General features: G+C 34.9%; 1 protein-coding gene across 1 annotated transcript; it reads left to right on the top strand.

Annotated features, from left to right (window-relative positions):
• The first annotated feature begins 2,704 nt into the window (after positions 1-2,704).
• On the top strand, positions 2,705-17,906 carry LOC104256103 (aromatase). Its single transcript, XM_009810413.2, has 9 exons — positions 2,705-3,069; positions 4,762-4,912; positions 7,507-7,661; positions 9,523-9,699; positions 10,422-10,536; positions 12,046-12,160; positions 12,820-12,982; positions 14,450-14,691; positions 17,655-17,906. The coding sequence occupies exons 1-9, from the start codon at positions 2,925-2,927 to the stop codon at positions 17,904-17,906; spliced, it is 1,515 nt and encodes a 504-aa protein (XP_009808715.1). The 5' UTR covers positions 2,705-2,924.
• The last annotated feature ends 1,410 nt before the right edge of the window (positions 17,907-19,316 follow it).

The raw sequence follows: 19,316 nt of genomic DNA, 5'->3' as shown, positions 1-19,316 counted from the left end.
TCTCTTTCCTCCCACTATTTGATTTTAAAAGCTTTTTTGCCCCATCCCCCCCCCCGCCACATAAGTAACAATCAGAACCAAGAAATCCTCTGATCAGACACATACCTCAACCAGCTGCAAGGAAAGGAAAATTACCTATACAAGATTCCAAGACAAAATGAGCAAGAAGAGTGAAAGCTGCTTTCATGCACAATGGGCACTCTAGCTTTGTTCCATTTCTGAACTTCTTCAGTCTATTCAGTGACTACTTACTATCAAAATTTACTTGGCTGAGTTTTTATTGGGAGCGATTTACCTCATGGACCATTCTTAAGAAAATACAATGGGTACAAGCAGGACAAGCAGTTTAGCCAAAATATTTTTCAAGTGAATTTTGCATTGTCCAGTTGGCTTTTGCCAAACATTAGAAAATCAAAAAAGCATTAGAAGTACAAACCCTGAAAGTCTGCTTGGATCATACTCATTGAACTTCTCAATACAAGAAATGTCAATTGTTTGCCTTAAGAGCTTGAGGAGCCACTTTGTCTACAAATAAGGCTGCTTCAGATCAGTTCAAGAGTATAAAAAGGATTCAAATTTAATACAGTGCCTTTAATACCTTTTACCTATACGATAGCATGATCCAGAATATAAAAATTATAAATCTAACAGCAAGGTGCACACTGATGTGTTGGATATCATATCACAGCAAAAAAGATTTTATTCTTTTACTAAAAAATTATAAAATTATGAAGTTGGGGTAACCTAGAACCTAAAACCCAATCCATTGCAATCTGTATATTTTGAAAAGGTAGAAACCTGCCTCCATTTCTCTGTCAATACAAAGATAAGCTGTGAATAACTAAGCAAGTTTTCACCTGAGCAAGGTGAAAACTCGGGGTTGATTTTTAGAAAATAAAAGGGGGACACTCATGCTTGCAAAGTACACCATGCAAACATATCAGCATCTTGAACTCTAGCAGGGCTTAACCTACAGATATAATATTCATAGATACACATTTGTACATATAGGTGTGTTTATTTCATACCACCCGAATGGAGAACCACCTAAATACTTCTCTTCGGAGGGAATATGAGGCAGAGAAACCACTGTACAGACACACCAGAATATGTTGGAGATGAAAAAACCAACAAAAGCCAACATATATCAGAGCCTATCTGTGGCAATGGAGTACAAAGATGAAGTTCATCCAGATCCTTCTATAATGCTGTAAGCTCATATACTGAAAGGGACTGAAACTAATAAAATATTTATGTATACATGCAGGCATGCTTTTATCGTGGTAACAAATAGCACTCAAGGAAATTTAAAGCTAGCATTTTTACTGGCACTGAACAAACATCATTAGTGTGCAACAGTACATTAGTGAAACTAATAAATACCACTACATGATAAAAAATGCTTGTGATTACAAAAACACTTTTCACAACATGTTCAACAGTACACCAATCGAATGCGTACAAGATGCGTTATTACACGGACACTCTCGTAAGAGGTGCACTGCTAGCTACTGGAATAGCACGCATGTTTCTGAAAGGTCACCTGGCATATTGTGTCATGGTCATTTTGGATCACAACAATACCAGAAGCCTAGCATAGCAGTCACCCAAAATACTAGAGCACTGCATGCACCTGCAACGTTTTGAGCCACTGCTTGCTCCCCTCCCCAGTGTTTTGCCTGTACTCTATACATTTTCTACTTCGACTATAAATACTGATCTTCTTACTATCTAGAAAGCATCTATCACATTCTTGGCTTAGTTTAATATAATTATAGCACTGACAGTTACTACAAAGTAAGCTGTGTTTTCTTCTGCAACGTGAGCCCAAAGCATGAAATAAACAAGAAAGCACTTGATGAAAAGTAAACGGTAACAAAAAGCTTCCCATTAAGTAAATATATCCTTCAATTTTGAAATATTGTTGCAGGAAGGAACAAATCAAATCTATTCTTAATTATTGTCAGAGCAGGATTAAGAAGGTGTTTTATTAATAAATTACTGTTCAGATACATCCAGTATCTTTCTGTGGTTATGAGTGTTCTCATTCATAGAATAACATCTTCCTTCTCAGGTACAATCACCTCTCATATTTTATGACTTAAAGTCCAAAACAACTTCAGAGGAATCCTTCTATTCCCCCTAGGCATAACAGACCTGTCCATTTGTTTGCTTTTTCTTTCCTGTGCCAAGTGCTGGTTATTGCCTGAGGAAAAATATGGTACCAGACAATCCATGATCATGTTTGGTATGGCATACACTGTATTTTTCACAGTATTTAGCAGAAGAACCATAAAGAAATGCAATGTGTTATACTACCCTCAAAGGTTGACAATTAAAAAAAAAAAAAAGCCCATAATACATTGTTTTAAACAAAAACCTGGGGTACACTCTATCTGCATCATGAAAAACTAATGTAGTTATTCTGGAAATTCAAGGACTCTGGCACTACAGACATGCAGGAAGGAAAAAGGCTAAATAACAGAGATAAAAGCTTGTGAGTGAACTCATTCAAATGCTTCCATGTGTGCTGGAAGTTTAACTTCTTGTGTTTTGGTTAGAAATTTGCAAGGAGTAAACCTCAGTATTGGCCAGCCAAGTCAATATCAGAGATAAGAGGTCTGTCAGCCAAAGTATCTGAAACTGTGCTTCACTATCAAGGTCAGAAAAGCTTTGTTATTTCCAAGCAAAGAGTGTCTGCTGCATGTCTGTTTCGACTTGTGATGTAGCTTGTCCTGGCAAGCAGTCCAGGCAGTCACTCTCATTATAAAACAAAGCTACCTCAAGAGCTAATTTGCTCATTTACAAGACCTACAAAGGGGTTGAGAGGTACCAACTAAAGCTGAATATATATTTGAGCTTTGAAAAACTCTGCCTCTTTCCCTTTCTCTCTCTCTAAAGCAAAGCTGAATCTCTTGGAAAAGATGATACTGGAAACTCTGAATCCAACGCACTACAACATTACCAGCCTAGTACCAGATACGATGCCAGTGGCCACAGTGCCCATACTCATTCTCATGTGCTTTCTGTTTCTAATATGGAATCACGAAGAAACTTCATCAATACCAGGTAAATTAGCTTTAGCTATAGTATCACCTAAAAGCTGTCAGAGGTTTTTTTTTTTTTTGCTTGTTTCTCAAATTTAAGTGAGAAAGTAATGCCAAATAATGATTGTATACCAACAAAATTTACTAAGAGTCAGTTTAAATAATACAGCTTTTTTAAAATAACTGACAAAAAACCCAGGCTCTATTTAACCTCAGAACTTCCTTAATAAACCTGGCTTGGCTGCATAACTATATGACATTTAGTTTTCTGCTTTATCATGTATATGCTAGAAAGATATAATACCATTTTGCAAACTCTAGATGTTCATATTTTCATGTGCATTATAAACCACTTTTTCCATGTTTTAAGTTTAAAGCTTTCTAAATTGTCTTTACTAAAAACAATTATCTAGGAAATTATTCAGATTTTAGTAGATTATCAATTTTTCTCTCCATGTTTGGCACTGAAGACCCCCCAGAACAGAACAACATCAAATGACTTGCCTTTCAGAGGGCCCCTTCTGTAATGTTTTGGGGGCTTATGGTAGATATTACTGATTCAGCTATTTTTCATTAGATGCAATGCAATGACCCTACTGCATGAATGAGAACAGTGTACACATCTTACAAAGGTGTTTGACAGGAATAATCCTAAACCAATACAGTGGCATCCGAATGAAATTCTGAGGAAAGATCCTTGCCAAACATCCTTCAATACGCTAAAACTCTTCGAAAGTTAGGTAACAGGGGAAAGCATTCACAGTAGGTTATACATTCTATTCAAATGCTTGAATGGATCAACAAGAAGATTGAACTAAATTAATATACTTTAAGTTTACAAGTATTTAAATAACCTGGATTCTTGCAATTCCTATTAGTAAATAGTAGACCTGGAAGCAACTTTTACATTTTTAAACAGTATACAAAGTTTTGCAAGTACTTGATTTGTTTTGTTTTACAGAGTTAGATTTATGTTTTACTGACAAAAGGGGAAAATTAAGCTTTCCCTGAAGAAGCAAACTTCCTTCTAAAAGTAATTAAAGGCAAATTCTCTCCTGCTGTCTCCACTTTCTCCTTTTTGTTTTAAGAGGGAAATTTGGTGCTGAGTTTAGTTGAGAACTTTGTTGACTAAATGCTTATTAATCCTTTCTTAGCTCCTACTTAAGCATGTTTTCATAAGTTCATAGCAGCAAAAGTACTTTTTCCTTTAAATATCTGTTTTCTCACTCTAGTATTAATGACTTTAAGAGAAATTAATTAATTACATTTAATTATGTCAAAAAGATATTGACTTTTGTAGGTGTTACTATGACACTTCAACACAAAATTCACTCAAAGGATTTAAAATCACTAATTCATAAACCATACGCATTTTTTCTAGATAATTTCTTCTTTTCCATATCTAGCCATTGTCCCTTCAAATGTAAGCAATCTCAAAGCAGCAATTTGAAGTGGTACAAAGAAGTAATGAATGCCATTAGTTGCATGTACACTCAAAGGACTATAGGCTTCCATAGATACTAAGTAAGGCTTCAACAACGTAGATGCAAGTTTCTCTAAGACAGAACTTCAGAACGGGATTGTATATGTGAACGGCCCTATGCAGACCTTGACTGTCATGTTAAAAAGCTCATTTCAAAACAGCGATGGCTCAGAAGTATATTCTTGTCAGTGAGTACTGCTGAGACCAAACTTTTCTTACCCTATTTCTTAGGGCCAGGATACTGTATGGGAATCGGTCCCCTCATTTCACATGGGAGATTTCTCTGGATGGGAGTAGGTAATGCCTGCAACTACTACAATAAGACATATGGAGAATTTGTGAGAGTTTGGATCAGCGGTGAAGAAACATTTATAATTAGCAAGTAAATCCTTATTTTCTATCCTTAATAATATGAAAAGCTTTTTCATATTTTTACAACCTCTTTGCTACTTTTTTTTCTAAAGTAGAATTGAAGTTATTATTTTCAAAAATTATCCTAAACCTTTTACTTCCTGCTGTTCACAGACCTTTTTCTAATCTTTTGTTTCTTTAAAGATGCTACTGTGGAAGTCTATGTAAATTCTCTCATTTTCTTCGTGGAAGGGAAGGTTAAGCACTGTGGCTCAATCCTAACAAATGTTTACCGTCTCTTTTACTATTCCATTTAATATTAGGATTACATACTATACAGGAACCTAGACTGACTACAATGCGGTATTAAGCCAAATTTTAGTTTACTGTGTTCTTAAGTTTCTCCTTAAAATGGGAGTAAGGCTTGAAGATTATGGCTCCAATTTAGCAAGTTAATTAAGCAAATGCAGCGTTATCAGATTATGAGTAATCCCACTCCAATTAATGGGATTACTCAGAGACTTTGATAATACACAGTATTAAACATAATGCTAAACTTCAGTCTATCATTTTATTAGCTCCAGTGGATGGTTGCTTTCTTCTTGCATTGGATCTTCTGCATGTTTATGAGTTATGCCATGAAAAATAAAAAAGTAGTAAAATGTTTACCATGTGTAATCGATAAAGAATCACAACCTTTTTATTAGCCACATCAATCAATCCAAACTCAGCTTTCATTACGTAAAACCTTTTGAAAGACAACGTAGTATAGAGGACTATCACAGGATTTGCCATGTGAAGCAAGTCAGCTTCATCTCTCTCTGGTTTTACTGCTTTAAAAAGAGGTAATCATGACAGGGAAACTACATTCCTATCCTGCATAGGTGTTGTAAATGTCAACTAATGTGCTATAATGTTTTGATAATGTAAAATGCTATGGACTTTTATTGCTGTCTTCCATTTTCTGTACTACCACTTCATCAGGAACAAATCAGGAGTGATGATAAACAATGCCACAGCTGCATTAGACTTTACAGTCAATACATCACTTTTCTTCAGACATATATTTTACTTAAAAGAATTGACAGTACATAGAGCACTAGCACTTATTTTTTTAAAAAAAACAGTAATGGAGAATAAAGTTTTCAGTGGATCATAAACTCACTGCAAAACTAAACATAACCTGAATTCTGTAAAAGTATACTATTTCTACCAATGTAATCTGAATTTTTACCACCAAATCTAATCACACTGAGATGCTAATGCACAGAGAGAAGAACTTACAGTTTTGGTTACAACATATGTTATCTTTTGGGGGACTTCATTAGATAATTTCATAAGGAAAACCTGCTTATACAAGGTCATATGTCAAAAATCCTTCCTTAAAACATTATTATGTGTCTCCTGTGTAGATGTGTGGAATGGAAGCAAGCAAAATGAGCCTCCTGCACCTTTCCATTCCTGGGGACAGCTGTCATAATTCAACACCATCTTTTAATGTTTATGAAAATACAGATGATGTTCCTTGATGTGCAAAAAGCCTTTAAGGAAATTAGAAGAGAAAGCATATGTGAGGAAGTGTAGGAAAGAGAGAATATACTGAGTTCCTTGGAAGGCTGGACCTGCAGACACACTCCTCCCTGTTTTTACTCCAGTCCTTAATCCATGTTTGTCTATTGGTACCATATAGCTTCTCACTGTTAACTTTACCTCTGATCATGCAAAACTATGGTGAAAACCCAGCACTGCTAAAGACAATAGCAAAAGACCTATTTACTTTGCCAGACTGAAAAAAATGAACTAACCCATGAAGGAAGCCTGGAATTTGGTCCATAGAGTATGCAACATGGTAAAGAAAGTAGCATATTGTTTCATTTCAATCTCTGTTCTCATTTTCTTTCTTTTTGTCGGATTTCATTTGATCAGGTTTCCATCACATCAACATTTCTAAAATGCTAGCTCCCTCTAAAGGAAATTATATCTTAAAGCAATAATGCTGGTCACAACCTGTTTGCCAGCATGTGTAAATAAACCTTCTCAACTGTAAAAAGAATTATACACATCACGGATTTCCCTAACATTTCTATTTAGGAATATTTATCCCACACATATCATCACATTATGATGCTGCATATTTAGATGATGCATGTATGTTTATGCTTTCTGTATGCATCTGGGAATGACCAAATAGACACAGTATAGCTGTAATATAACACATATCATGATGAAATTATCAATTGTTGACTATTTTACACCTCATCTTCTAAAATATCTGACATCAGTCATTGCCTGAGTGTATGTTATATATCTATAGGTTTCTATGTATACACACTATTCAGATTAAAATCTTTTGGTAACCATTTTTATTTTAACTGAAAAATAGTTTCAAATCTGAACAGAATACATTATTGCTCTAATATACATTCTGAAGGCATTTATCATCATGTTTTTAAATTATGTAAAAGGAACAACTTTTAATGCCAAGCATTGTATTTCCTGCTAAATTGAGAATGGAAGTCAGCACTTCAGAGCAACTGTAAAATGTCGGAATAAAAATTCTATGTACAATCTATGAAACAGTATTTTTGTTTTGGGCTTTTTTCTCTCCCTGTTTCTCTTTCCCAGATCCTCAAGTGTGTTCCATGTAATGAAACATTGGCATTATGTTTCTCGATTTGGGAGCAAGCTTGGATTACAGTGCATTGGCATGTATGAAAATGGGATCATATTTAATAACAACCCAGCACACTGGAAAGAAATTCGACCCTTTTTCACCAAAGGTAAATCAGTGTGCATTAATATACTGCATCACTGTAGCACACATTCTATCTTTTCTGAAATGCTGTTTGTCCTTTGCATACTTAAATTACAGAAATCAGTTCTATATATATACACCATAGAAATACTTTATTGCACATGTTCTTTCACACTTATCTACTGCTTGGTATGCTATTTGAAATGGTCCTGAAGTAGTTTTGTGGATACTTAATCTCATCCAATTAAAACAAAATTAAATAATGCCCACAAGCCATGTTTCTAAGTGCTTTTATGTTTCAAGTCCTGCATTTACATTAGCTCAACTGGCACTCCCATAAATATAGTTGGCTGTTATTATCCCAGCCTCCACTGAGTTCAAAGACCTTTCTGCCTTGTTCTAATGGAAAAAAAAAAAAGTGCTTTAGTTTCAGAATTAATTTAGAAGATCTGCACAGCAGAACTATTTATTAATCCCTTTAATATGCTAGGAATCAATGTAGTAACAGAGAAAAAGATTGAAGCAATTAATATCACCAGGTTGAAATCAAATAGGAAATTACATAAATAAATTCTAGTGTTACTATTTTATGAGTCTGCAATTTTCTGATTCACCTTCTTTCCACAGATTGAAAATTTTCAGTATTTGCATATCATTAGAATTATCTACTTCCAATGGTCTTACAGCATTCCTAACAAAACCGCCATGCTTGTTCTGCAAGCTCCACAGTTCAGAAAATATTCTCACCAGCTAAGACTGCAGTAGTTTACGACAGTGATTCCAGAACCTGAAAATCAAAGTAAAGCAGCACCTAGAAGAAGTAAATTATCTATTGGTTTAAATTTTCTATATTATTTTGTTGCTATATCTGTGCTCCTATATGACACTTGGGCCTTTCCTACGTGATTTTGCTATCGAAAAATATCAGCAACTTTGTACTGGTTGAAGATAGCAGGAAAAAATATTTATTTTTCTACCAATTCCTGGAACTATCAGTTCTCTCCATTACAAAACAGACCTCCTCTCTTCTCAATTACAAACATACAATCCCTCTCAACATATATTTGACAAAATAATGTCCTTGAGGCAATTACTGCAATTCTTGTATGGAAAAGTAATTTAAATAGAGTACTTAGGGCAAGATTTCCAAAGTCATTCAAAAATTACCTGAATCCATTCTAGCTGGAGCCTATCAAAATCCCACCAAATTACATAGCAATGGAACTGAGCACTGCTTTTTGATTGCTTTTGAGTTGTTAAAATGCAATAAATCCATCATGACACTATCTCTACTCTTCATAGGCAGACAGACTAAGGCAGGCTAACACACAGCATACTGTCAGGCTAGGCTTCAGTATGTCCACAGTGACATTAGAGGCTACCAGCAGCTTACTGCAAAGCTACCATGCTGTTTAAGAGCACCCAGGAGTTACATTTTCAGAAATTCCCGTCATCCTCCCCATGAATCCCCAAGTTATCTTCCCTGCTCACTGTCATTGCAAGCAAATGAAATAGGATGTCCACAGTGCCTGTAATGCAGATGAGGATATGGATATCCTCCCACACAGAAAGGTAGCACAAATGATGCCAAGTATCTTTCCTTAACATGGTATGAACCTAGCATAAAATGTGTATCTGAGATACAAAGTGGCTGGATGCAAGGAAAGTTTGGGCTTTGAGTGGCAAAATGGCAAAAGATTGCCATTTTAACTCAACAGGCTTACATTTTTCTTCCAAAAGATGACAAAGCAGTAAGTTTCAGAACAATTCTACACGCTCACATGATAATGTTTTACATGTTATTGCCATCATTATCACCAACTGATAAGTTATAAATAAGGTATGAAAGTTAACGATCTTTTGATCATTTTGCACATCTATTTCAGCTCTGTCTGGTCCTGGTCTTGTGCGTATGATAGCAATTTGTGTTGAATCAACAGTTGATCACCTGGACAAACTAGAGGAAGTAACCACTGAAGTAGGAAACATCAACGTGCTGAATCTTATGAGACGGATCATGCTTGACACATCTAACAAGCTTTTTCTCGGGATACCTTTGGATGGTACTAACAGCTTTATTTTTATACCTTATGATGGACCTAAAGTGTGTGTCCAAGGAAAACTCATTGACATCACCCAGCAGTTTTGTTTCAGAAAACAGAGCAAGAATAGACTCTTAGATCACCGTATAATTAATCGAAATTGATTTATGAGTGATTTTAGTTATAAAAGAGAATTTTATATGACCAAAAATATGCATTTAGCTTGTCACACTCACCTTATTAAACAGTACCATTTAAAGAGATTGTTATGCACTGAGTTGGTACAATCTCAATATTATATGCGTGTAAGAATCTGAAATCTTTCCACCCCACTAAATGATTGCCTTGAAAAGTTCACCAGACAATTTGTCTTCTGTGATTTTTTCACCCTCAAAAGCATATGACAGAAATAACACTATCGTGATGTATAAGTTACCCCTTTTCAATATGCTGCAAGAGTTCTGCTTCTGCTCTCCTGTGGGAGACTGTTTGACTCTGGTTGACACACCACTATCTCCTTTTAGCTAGCTACCAAGAGTTTTTACAAAGATCTATAACTTTTCTACAGTGTGCTACGAATGTTTCCTAATGCTTCTACCACATATCAAATCCAATTGTTTATCAAATTCCTGTGAACTCAGAGTAGGGAACAGGGCCTTACTATTAATTTTTCTGAAGCATTTGTGTTATTTGGCTATTGAGGTTTATATTTTATACTGCTTTTTGTTAACGTTTATTTTCAGAAAGTGCCATTGTACTTAAGATTCAGAACTACTTTGATGCTTGGCAAGCACTTTTATTAAAGCCTGACATCTTTTTTAAGATTTCTTGGCTGAGCAAGAAACACGAAGAGGCAGTGTAAGTATCAACAGTTTTACAAACCATTTGCATAAGATTATTTCTTTCTAAGAAGGAGATCTTCCTTGATATTTCCCTCTGCCTTTTAGAAAATAGGTGGCTGGCTGAAGTCTCCTATCTGCAGACCCAAGATAGCAACAGAACAAGATTTGCTACTGATGCTACTAGTGGAACAAATACGTTTTGCCATCTTCCTCTCTCCAAAAATACAAAATTCCTCTTCTATTTTTATGATCTCATTTGCCGTCTTCTGCCAAAAGAGGACTGGCTATAAAAAGAACTGGCAATCAGTTTGTTAATTTTGGATTTGGATTCCATCTAGTGAGAAAAAACTACTGCTTATGAAGCATGTGTAATAAATTGTTTTGATAGTGCTATATAACATAAAGGCTTTAAGGGACAGATGGAGGTTCATCTAAAGTAACTGACAACTCTCTTATGGGCTAGACACAAGATTTACCTTCTCTAACATTTGCCTGCCAGTTTTATTATAGCACTGATTAGTGCTTTATTCTGTGATTCTAATAATAGTTAATGTGGTGACCCAGTTATTGCTACAAAGTTGCTGCAGGCAAATACTGATGTTTCAAAAGCAATCCCTTTAAAATGGACATATTCATAAATTTCTATGGAAAAAAAATAATGATAAAGATTGCTGGACTTAAAGCAATGTGAAGAACCACCACGGGATATGATGACTTCCAATATTGTTCCGATAAAGTTGGCCAAAAGGACCATTTGCTATTTCTAATACAAAAAAAAAAGTTGTAAGTAATGAGAACTTTACCAGGTTTGAAGTTTTAAATGCATTTACCCCTACAAACCCACTCAAATTTTCTATCCCAACAACAACAAACACAAATAGAAAGCCTGAGGATTTCAGTCAAAAACTTTTCAAAATCCTTTTAAAAAAAGAATTGCCTTCAAATCTATAGCTAATTGAAAATCCCAATTAAAATTATAACAACTGTTGGACTTTTCTTTTTTCCACCACTGAAAAACAAACTGTTGACACAGTACTGTTGACTATTTAACTATAAAAACTTTAGATCAACTCTACCATCAAGATAGTACAATTTTTCTAACATTTATCTACATTCTTCTAACAATTATCCCTCATATTCTCTAAGTTCATTTTATTACTAATAAAACACAGTAGAAAATAGAAGGAAATAAACAAATTCTTTGGAAGTGTTAATAAATCTTTAAAAACTCTATTCATTAATAGGATATACAAACATATTTTCATCCTTTTCAGTCTATCCTATAAAACGAGAATAAGATTTCAGTCCAAACTAGCAAGCAATTACTTAAATAAGAAATAAGAAAATATACCTTCCCTTAGTCTACTGCTTTTGCAGAGAACCATATAACCACTCTTAGGAATACTTAATTTCTGCCATTCTTAGATGGTGTTATTGGTATAATCTCTATGTTTCTAATCATATACTAGTGTACACTAAAAGTCTGTAGATATTTATCAATATGCTGGATTTTATCTGTTTTCAGCAAGGATCTGAAAGGAGCAATGGAAATCTTAATAGAACAGAAACGACAAATGCTTTCCACTGTTGAAAAGCTGGATGAACACATGGATTTTGCATCCCAGTTGATTTTTGCACAGGTATGGAAAATGTACTCAAAATACAGCTAACTTTGATTTTTCTTACCTTCGTCTGTCACTAACACAGGCTTTGCAACTTAATCTTCATGTATCTATCTGAAAGTCATGTCATCATAAAGGGATACAAATTATTGGGTTCTAGGGAGTCCCTAACAGTGGTTCAAGCATTGAATAGCTGCATTTTTGGGAACAGGTGCTTGTCTGATTTTTTTCATGGCTTAAACAACATCCTTAAAACTCTTACATCTATCCCTGAATGTCCTCCAGTGTTCCTCTAACCCCTCTATTTTTTCTTGATGTGTTGCCTTTTGTTTGCAAAGTCTTCAAATGCTATGTAAATCCTATCTTGTATATTCTCTAACAGCTCACAAACCCTGTGAGGAAAGGCAATAAAATCAATAAGAATCTGAGCTAAGAACAAACTCTTGCTTTTCTGTAAGATAATACACACCCATCAAAATATGAGTTTTCTGTTTTTCTCTGAAAGACAAAAAATAAATGCTATTTAGCATATGAGACAGAAAGACCACCGTCAAGATTTTTACTTTTGTATAAAGCAGATATTCTAGGTCCTTCCTATTCTACTGCTATAGAGCCTTTTTGTTAGCATCAGAGTTCAGCAGTCAACATTTTCCCCAAAATTTCCAACTTTTTTTCAGAACAGAGGGGATCTGACTGCTGAGAATGTGAACCAGTGTGTGCTGGAGATGATGATTGCTGCTCCTGATACTCTGTCTGTGACTCTCTTCTTTATGCTAATACTGATTGCAGAGCACCCCACAGTGGAAGAGGAGATGATGCGAGAAATTGAAACTGTTATGGGTAAGCAGGAGCTGCAAAGTCATTGATGTGGGAATATAATTTTGCTTCAGCAGTGATCTAATTTTGATTATTCAAAGGCTGAAAATTCTAAGTATTTTCTTCTAATGGAAGCATTTGCTGTAAAATATATGAACTATCATTATATGTAAAAGATTTTATTCAAGATCAAATGAAAGAAGATGAGCAATTTGTAAGATAAATTCAAATAGGAATCATCAGAATTGACAATCTATTAAAAAGAATGTGCTATATTCACTCCTCAGCAACAGCAGTGCAAATCAGCACTCACCCCACAAGTTCCATTGCAATTATTTTCTATTTACCTTGAAATAGCAAAAGGGACACTCATTTCAAATGCTTCTAATCACCAATATTTCTCTGTGTGTATATAGAACCTGTCTAAGCTTCTCTATAACTGCAGAAGAGAAAGATTAGAGAAAATTAAAATTATATTCTGCTGTCATCCTTTTTGATATCAAACTGGTCTCCTCTTTAAGTACTAATTACTAACTATTCAAAACACAATCAAGATATTCCAAATTCGTATTCTTCCCTTTCTCTAGACTTCATTCAAAGCGTGACACTGAACTAATATAGAAACTAATTTCATCCACTCTTATTCAACATTTACTTCTGGTCAGGTAAACACTGGGAAGTGTGTAACAAATTCTTTACTCTTTTTCTAAGGTACTTTTAATAAACCTTATTTTATTGTTCTCATGAGAGTTGAGTACTCACTTATTCATCTTCCCTACTCCTTTCTGATAGCCTTGATTTTTAAATGCAGTAGAATGTTGTTGCCTTTTCCTTACGCAAATGGCCACCTGGGGCAGTAAAGCTGCCTTTTATCTTTAAAACCTACCACTGCAGTTGTCAGCCTGTACTTCTTGAACTGCTTGTGGCTTGAGAATTATACTAAGGATCCCCCTGGCAGTATGTTGTGGCGTTGATACTGTTGCTGATGGAATCAAGCTAGGAGGAAGTTACTCGTGGTAACTGAAATAGTCAGGCTACAGTAGGACCTAGCTATACATCCAGCAAAACTCAATCACATGGTGAAAATTCAAGGTCCCTACAAAGTTATCTCCCATCTGCAGACTATTCCTGAATTTCGTTTGCTGTCAGCTCTCAAAAGATATCTTTGTTGTGTCTTGTTGGTCTCAGTCATACAAAAGTCAGGGAAGGACTTTCAGAGTTTTGTCATTGACAAGAAAGCAGAACAAAGACTCATAATGTATTAAGAAGATAAGGGGAGAAGATCATAAATTAATAAACTAGGGTTTATCTTATGCTGATGAACAATACACCAGATTTCCCAAATATAAGGCTGCATAAAACTACTTCGAAGCTGTTGGATCCTTTCTACCATTTCAGGAAGTGTGAATCTTCCAAAAATGTCTTTTTATTTGTGCGATGAAGCTATTAAATTCATAACCAACTTCTTCACCATCTGTTTTATTCCTCAAGGTGACAGAGACATACAGAGTGATGACATGCCAAACTTAAAAATTGTAGAGAATTTTATTTATGAGAGCATGAGATACCAGCCAGTTGTGGACTTGATCATGCGAAAAGCTTTACAAGATGATGTAATTGATGGCTATCCTGTAAAAAAGGGGACAAACATTATTCTCAATATCGGACGTATGCATAAGCTTGAATTCTTCCCAAAACCGAATGAGTTTTCTCTTGAAAATTTTGAGAAAAAAGTAAGTTTTTTATCTTATTTCTTACAGGAAGTTGGATATTATTTGTTGACAATGTATCTTCCTCTTATTTTGATCAAGAACTTTGTGACCATAAGACTGTTCTCCCTTTGTTTAAGTGCCTAGTTAGCTACACATCCTGCTTATTACTATTATTATCATTAAAACTGGGCAGGTATTTTCCTATCAAAGTTACTTTTAACTAAAAAATAATTATTATATTGAAAACAAAGTTTTCCCAGACATCTTAATTTTGATTTAAAATTTCTGATTAATTTTGTTCAAGACACACATAGTTCCCATTATATCCCCCGATGTTGGACAAAATAAAGAAGCTTTAGGGAGCTAGAGCCGTGCAAGCAGTACAACACAGAGCTGAGGCCGCACAAGGATTCTCTGGAGAGGTGAAGCAGTGTAGTAACTCCTGAGAGACTGAAAATCTAGCACCCATTTTATTGTCTTTTTTTAAATTCCTAAATAAAAATAAACACCTTTTATAGACCAAAATGGAAATCTTAAGTTGTAACCAACTCAATACTGCAAATGCAGAGTAATTCAGTCCCAGTTCAGCACAGCATTTCAATTTAAGTTATATTCTAACTCCAAAAGAACTAGAATTTTCTTTAGTCTACATTACTGAGTCCTATATCAAAAGCAATGTGAACTTTTTTCCTACTTGTAATCCCCTACTATTATAAATCATCCTTCAGATTATTTACTTTATTTAATTTAGACCTCTGCTCTTCTGATTACTGATTAAACCAATTGTTTTGCAAAACTGTATTTGTTCAGCAACAATTATCTGTAGAGATTAAAACTGTGTTGAAAGAAAATAGGCTGATTCTATGGCACATTTAACTCCTTGTTTTTGACTGTTAACCAGTGCAGATGGAAGTGGAAGATACTGTGACAGAGAGCTCAAAATATGAAATGTTAAGGTTTGGTTAGCACTCCCGTGAGGGAATTAGAAAGATCTCTGGAATAAATAGCAATGCAAGAGTGGAGGGCATAATCAACTTAGTTCTATGAAGGGAATCTCAACTGCAGAATGTTAGCCTTACTATCATAGATACACACATTTTCCTGGTAGGCAAGCTTTCTCTTACATTTTTCTAGTGGCTTGTCAAATACTAAGGTTGAATGGGGTTGAAGCTGAAGGGTTAATGTTTTCTACAGCTGTCATAGTTCTCATTTTGTCTAACTAAAAAAAGTTAGGAAATAATGTTATTACCTGGCAAAACGTTTTTCTTTTGAGATGTTAGCAGCTGCACACATAACCATCCACAGACAGTAATTTCAGTTTTAAAGAAATAAATTACCTACTTTGATACACCAAAAATGGGCTTACTAGTAGAAACACCTGAAGAAATAATTAAGAAAATAAAGAAATAAAAGATATTAATGTTCAAGCCAGAAACACACCTCTAAGTTTTACATTTTTCCTATCAAAAATCTAGGAGTACCATGTATGGCACACACACAAATGAGCTCTGGACAACCTGGTTAACATTTCTAAACTGCTGGTTGATTACCCATAGCAAACTCTACACAGAGTATTAAAAAATAACAGCTCAAGAAAAAAGTCATTGTAGAAAATTCAAGAGAGAAAGTGATTAAGTTTATTGAAATAACTACTCACTGTGAATAGTTTCTATTTTGCCACCCATTATTTTCATTCTAAGTATTTCCACCAAAACGGATTTCTTGCTTATTTTATAAGTACACTTTGCTACTAAAAATATTTCCCCTTGACCAAATATTTAACCACACATTTTCTATCTGACTTGATGCATTCTGTTTGCCACATAATTATTATAGCAGGCACAATTTTCACACAGTTCTCCAAGTGAATAGCAATCCACAGCATTATTTATGATAAGATGGCATTGTTAGAATCTAAACATTTTTCCATTTTCCCAGGCTGCGCATTTGCTATTGTGGTGTACTGCCAGCTGCTGTACTTGCTCTGTATTATAAGCACTTGTATTTACCTATCATTTTTCAAAAAGTACAGCTCAGTTTATTTGAAAAAATTTAAACAGAAAACATTTTTCTCAGTCTGAAAATGAAAAAAAAGGACACTTTTTTCCTAGTTAATTTAATATAAAGCAACCTTTTCTACTCTATTCTTTGGTTAAACAGGAAGTCAGAACACAGCCTAGTATCTTACTTTTTAAAAAGAAAGCTACACAGATGAAGAAAAATAATTTATTTGTAGCCAGACTTGCTTTTTACTCATAACGAGTACCTTGGTACTTCATTAGCAGTACTATTCATGCTGTTGGGACTGTTTTAGGTAACTGATGTATTCAATGTCAATAAAAGTAGCAGAAGCTGACTGTGCGTTCTTCAACAGTTCTGGGAATCCTGCATTTCATATTTTAGTTGATAGGACAGGAGACAATCATTTTATAAGTGTTATCTCTCTATTAGATATCAAATAAAATTTTCAACATTGTATTTTATGACAAATAAATTCTCAGGAACACTAGCTTTTTAATTACAACTGTAGTAGGTGTAGGGCTTGATCATTATCTGTAGACAAGGCAACAGCCTGTATCTCAGACATTCATGAGCTTTATAATGAACATTTTCTGAAAAAGTTTTTAAACAAACTTTAATGTAATTAAAGACCAAAAGCTTCATTCCATTTCACAGCTTATGGTAAAATCTCTGTAGTTCACAGGATGAACAGACTGAAATACATGGGCAGAATTCAACTGCTCAACTTTACATTCCCTGCTATCTTAGCATTTAAAATGGCATACCTTCTGTAGGTGTCTCTGTATTTCAGCCTGACTTGGCTGGGAGGGCTGTTCAGTGTAAAGGAAAGAAGTAATTGCTCCTAAGTGATTCTGTCCACAAGTTTTTCAGAATATATTTACTACCAATTTCCATCATAATTTTGGCTACTTTTATGAAGAAAAATTTGTCTTAAAGTTTATTCCTCATGTTATTCTGTGCAGGTTCCTTCACGCTATTTCCAACCATTTGGATTCGGCCCTCGGGGCTGCGTAGGAAAATTTATTGCCATGGTGATGATGAAAGCAATTCTGGTGACTCTTCTGAGACGGTGCAGAGTACAGACAATGAAAGGAAAAGGCCTTAACAACATCCAGAAAAACAATGACTTATCCATGCACCCAATAGAAAGGCAGCCTCAGCTGGAGATGGTTTTCACACCAAGAAGAAACACAAACAAGAATCAGGGTGACTAAAATGGATCAGCATCAGCATTAAAGTTACAGGGCTTTCCAGCCACAGCCACTAAGAAATACCCATCATTCCTAGGTAAAGATATAGAGTAAAACTTTTTGTGGCCCCTAAATCACTACGGCTTCAGATGACAACTTGTTCTGCCTGCACAATAGAACTGAGTTCTGGCCACAACTTCAACATAATAAAGTAAGACTAAAATTACAAAATAGTCCTGTTACTAGTTGATGCCGCACTATATGCAGAATTCCTGGCTACTTTTTAAAACTATCAAGTTCAGATGAAGTTATGCTTACTTTTCAAACAGTGCAAGTTCAGAGGTTTGGGGGTCAACAAAAGAACACTCCTGATGTGTGCTTAATTCCAGGACGACATGTGTCCCCCTTCCTCCCACCTCCCCAAAGTTGAACCTAGCAGTATTTAACTACTGCAAAAGCTCCAATTATCTGTTTTTTAAAATATCTGAATAAATAATATTAAAGTTGATTTTAAGACTATGAAACAACTTAAAATATTTAGGACATATATAAGTTATAAAAAATGTTTGTACAAGAAGTCATTCAAGCATTTTTCTTTACCATATTTTGCTGTCATATTAAACAGATACCAAAGACTTAGAGTGTCAGATAGATTTTACTGATGGTAGTAGTTTTCAGAGTACTAGGTAATATGACAGCTAACTGTTCTATGTTTTTAAAATCCAGAGTTCTGCTATAGAGTATGCTACAAAAGATCTGTAAACATCTTAGTAATGACCAGCTGAGAATAAGGTAATGAATATGAAATATTACCACTACTATTACACATGGTGGGGGAGGCAACACTCAGCTCCACCTCATCTGGTTAACTGTAAAAATTTCCCATCTCACCTCAGTTTGGTGAAGAAGTTCGAATTCTCTTTAAGCTGCTTAAGCAGTACCAAATCCTGTTTCAATCTGATTTTAATTGCTCAATTCTACTTCAGAGAGTAAGATTTGGAGTTGTTGCCTGTCTTCCCACACCACAGCAGGGCAGAAAGTCCCTCCCTAATTATCCACATAGCTTTTATTGCTTCTCCTGAAAGAGCACTGGGCTGTATCCTGCTCTCAAGCATCTTGCTTCACACCCACTGATTTAAAGAGAGTCAGTAGCATAAGAGAAACACTGACTCAAGAGGTAGGCTTTTTTTTTTCCTTCTTTTTTCTTTAAGGTAGAATGGGTTTCACTCATCTACTCGAGGTAAGATGCAAATTTCATTGGGTAACTGCTCAGATTTTTGCAGTAGCCAAGAAGAAAAATTCTGAAGTAACAAGCAGATTTCTAGAAAACATTTTTTAAAAAATTTTTGCATACACAGATTTTTATTTTAATTATCAATTAGGCTTAGTTTTATACTTAGTCCATAAGAGGAAAGCTATGTAATTATCCAACAT

Source organism: Gavia stellata, chromosome 13 (genome assembly GCF_030936135.1).
Source record: "Gavia stellata isolate bGavSte3 chromosome 13, bGavSte3.hap2, whole genome shotgun sequence".
In the NCBI taxonomy this organism is placed as follows: Eukaryota; Metazoa; Chordata; class Aves; order Gaviiformes; family Gaviidae; genus Gavia; species Gavia stellata.
This window is presented reverse-complemented; position numbering and strand designations above follow the sequence as displayed.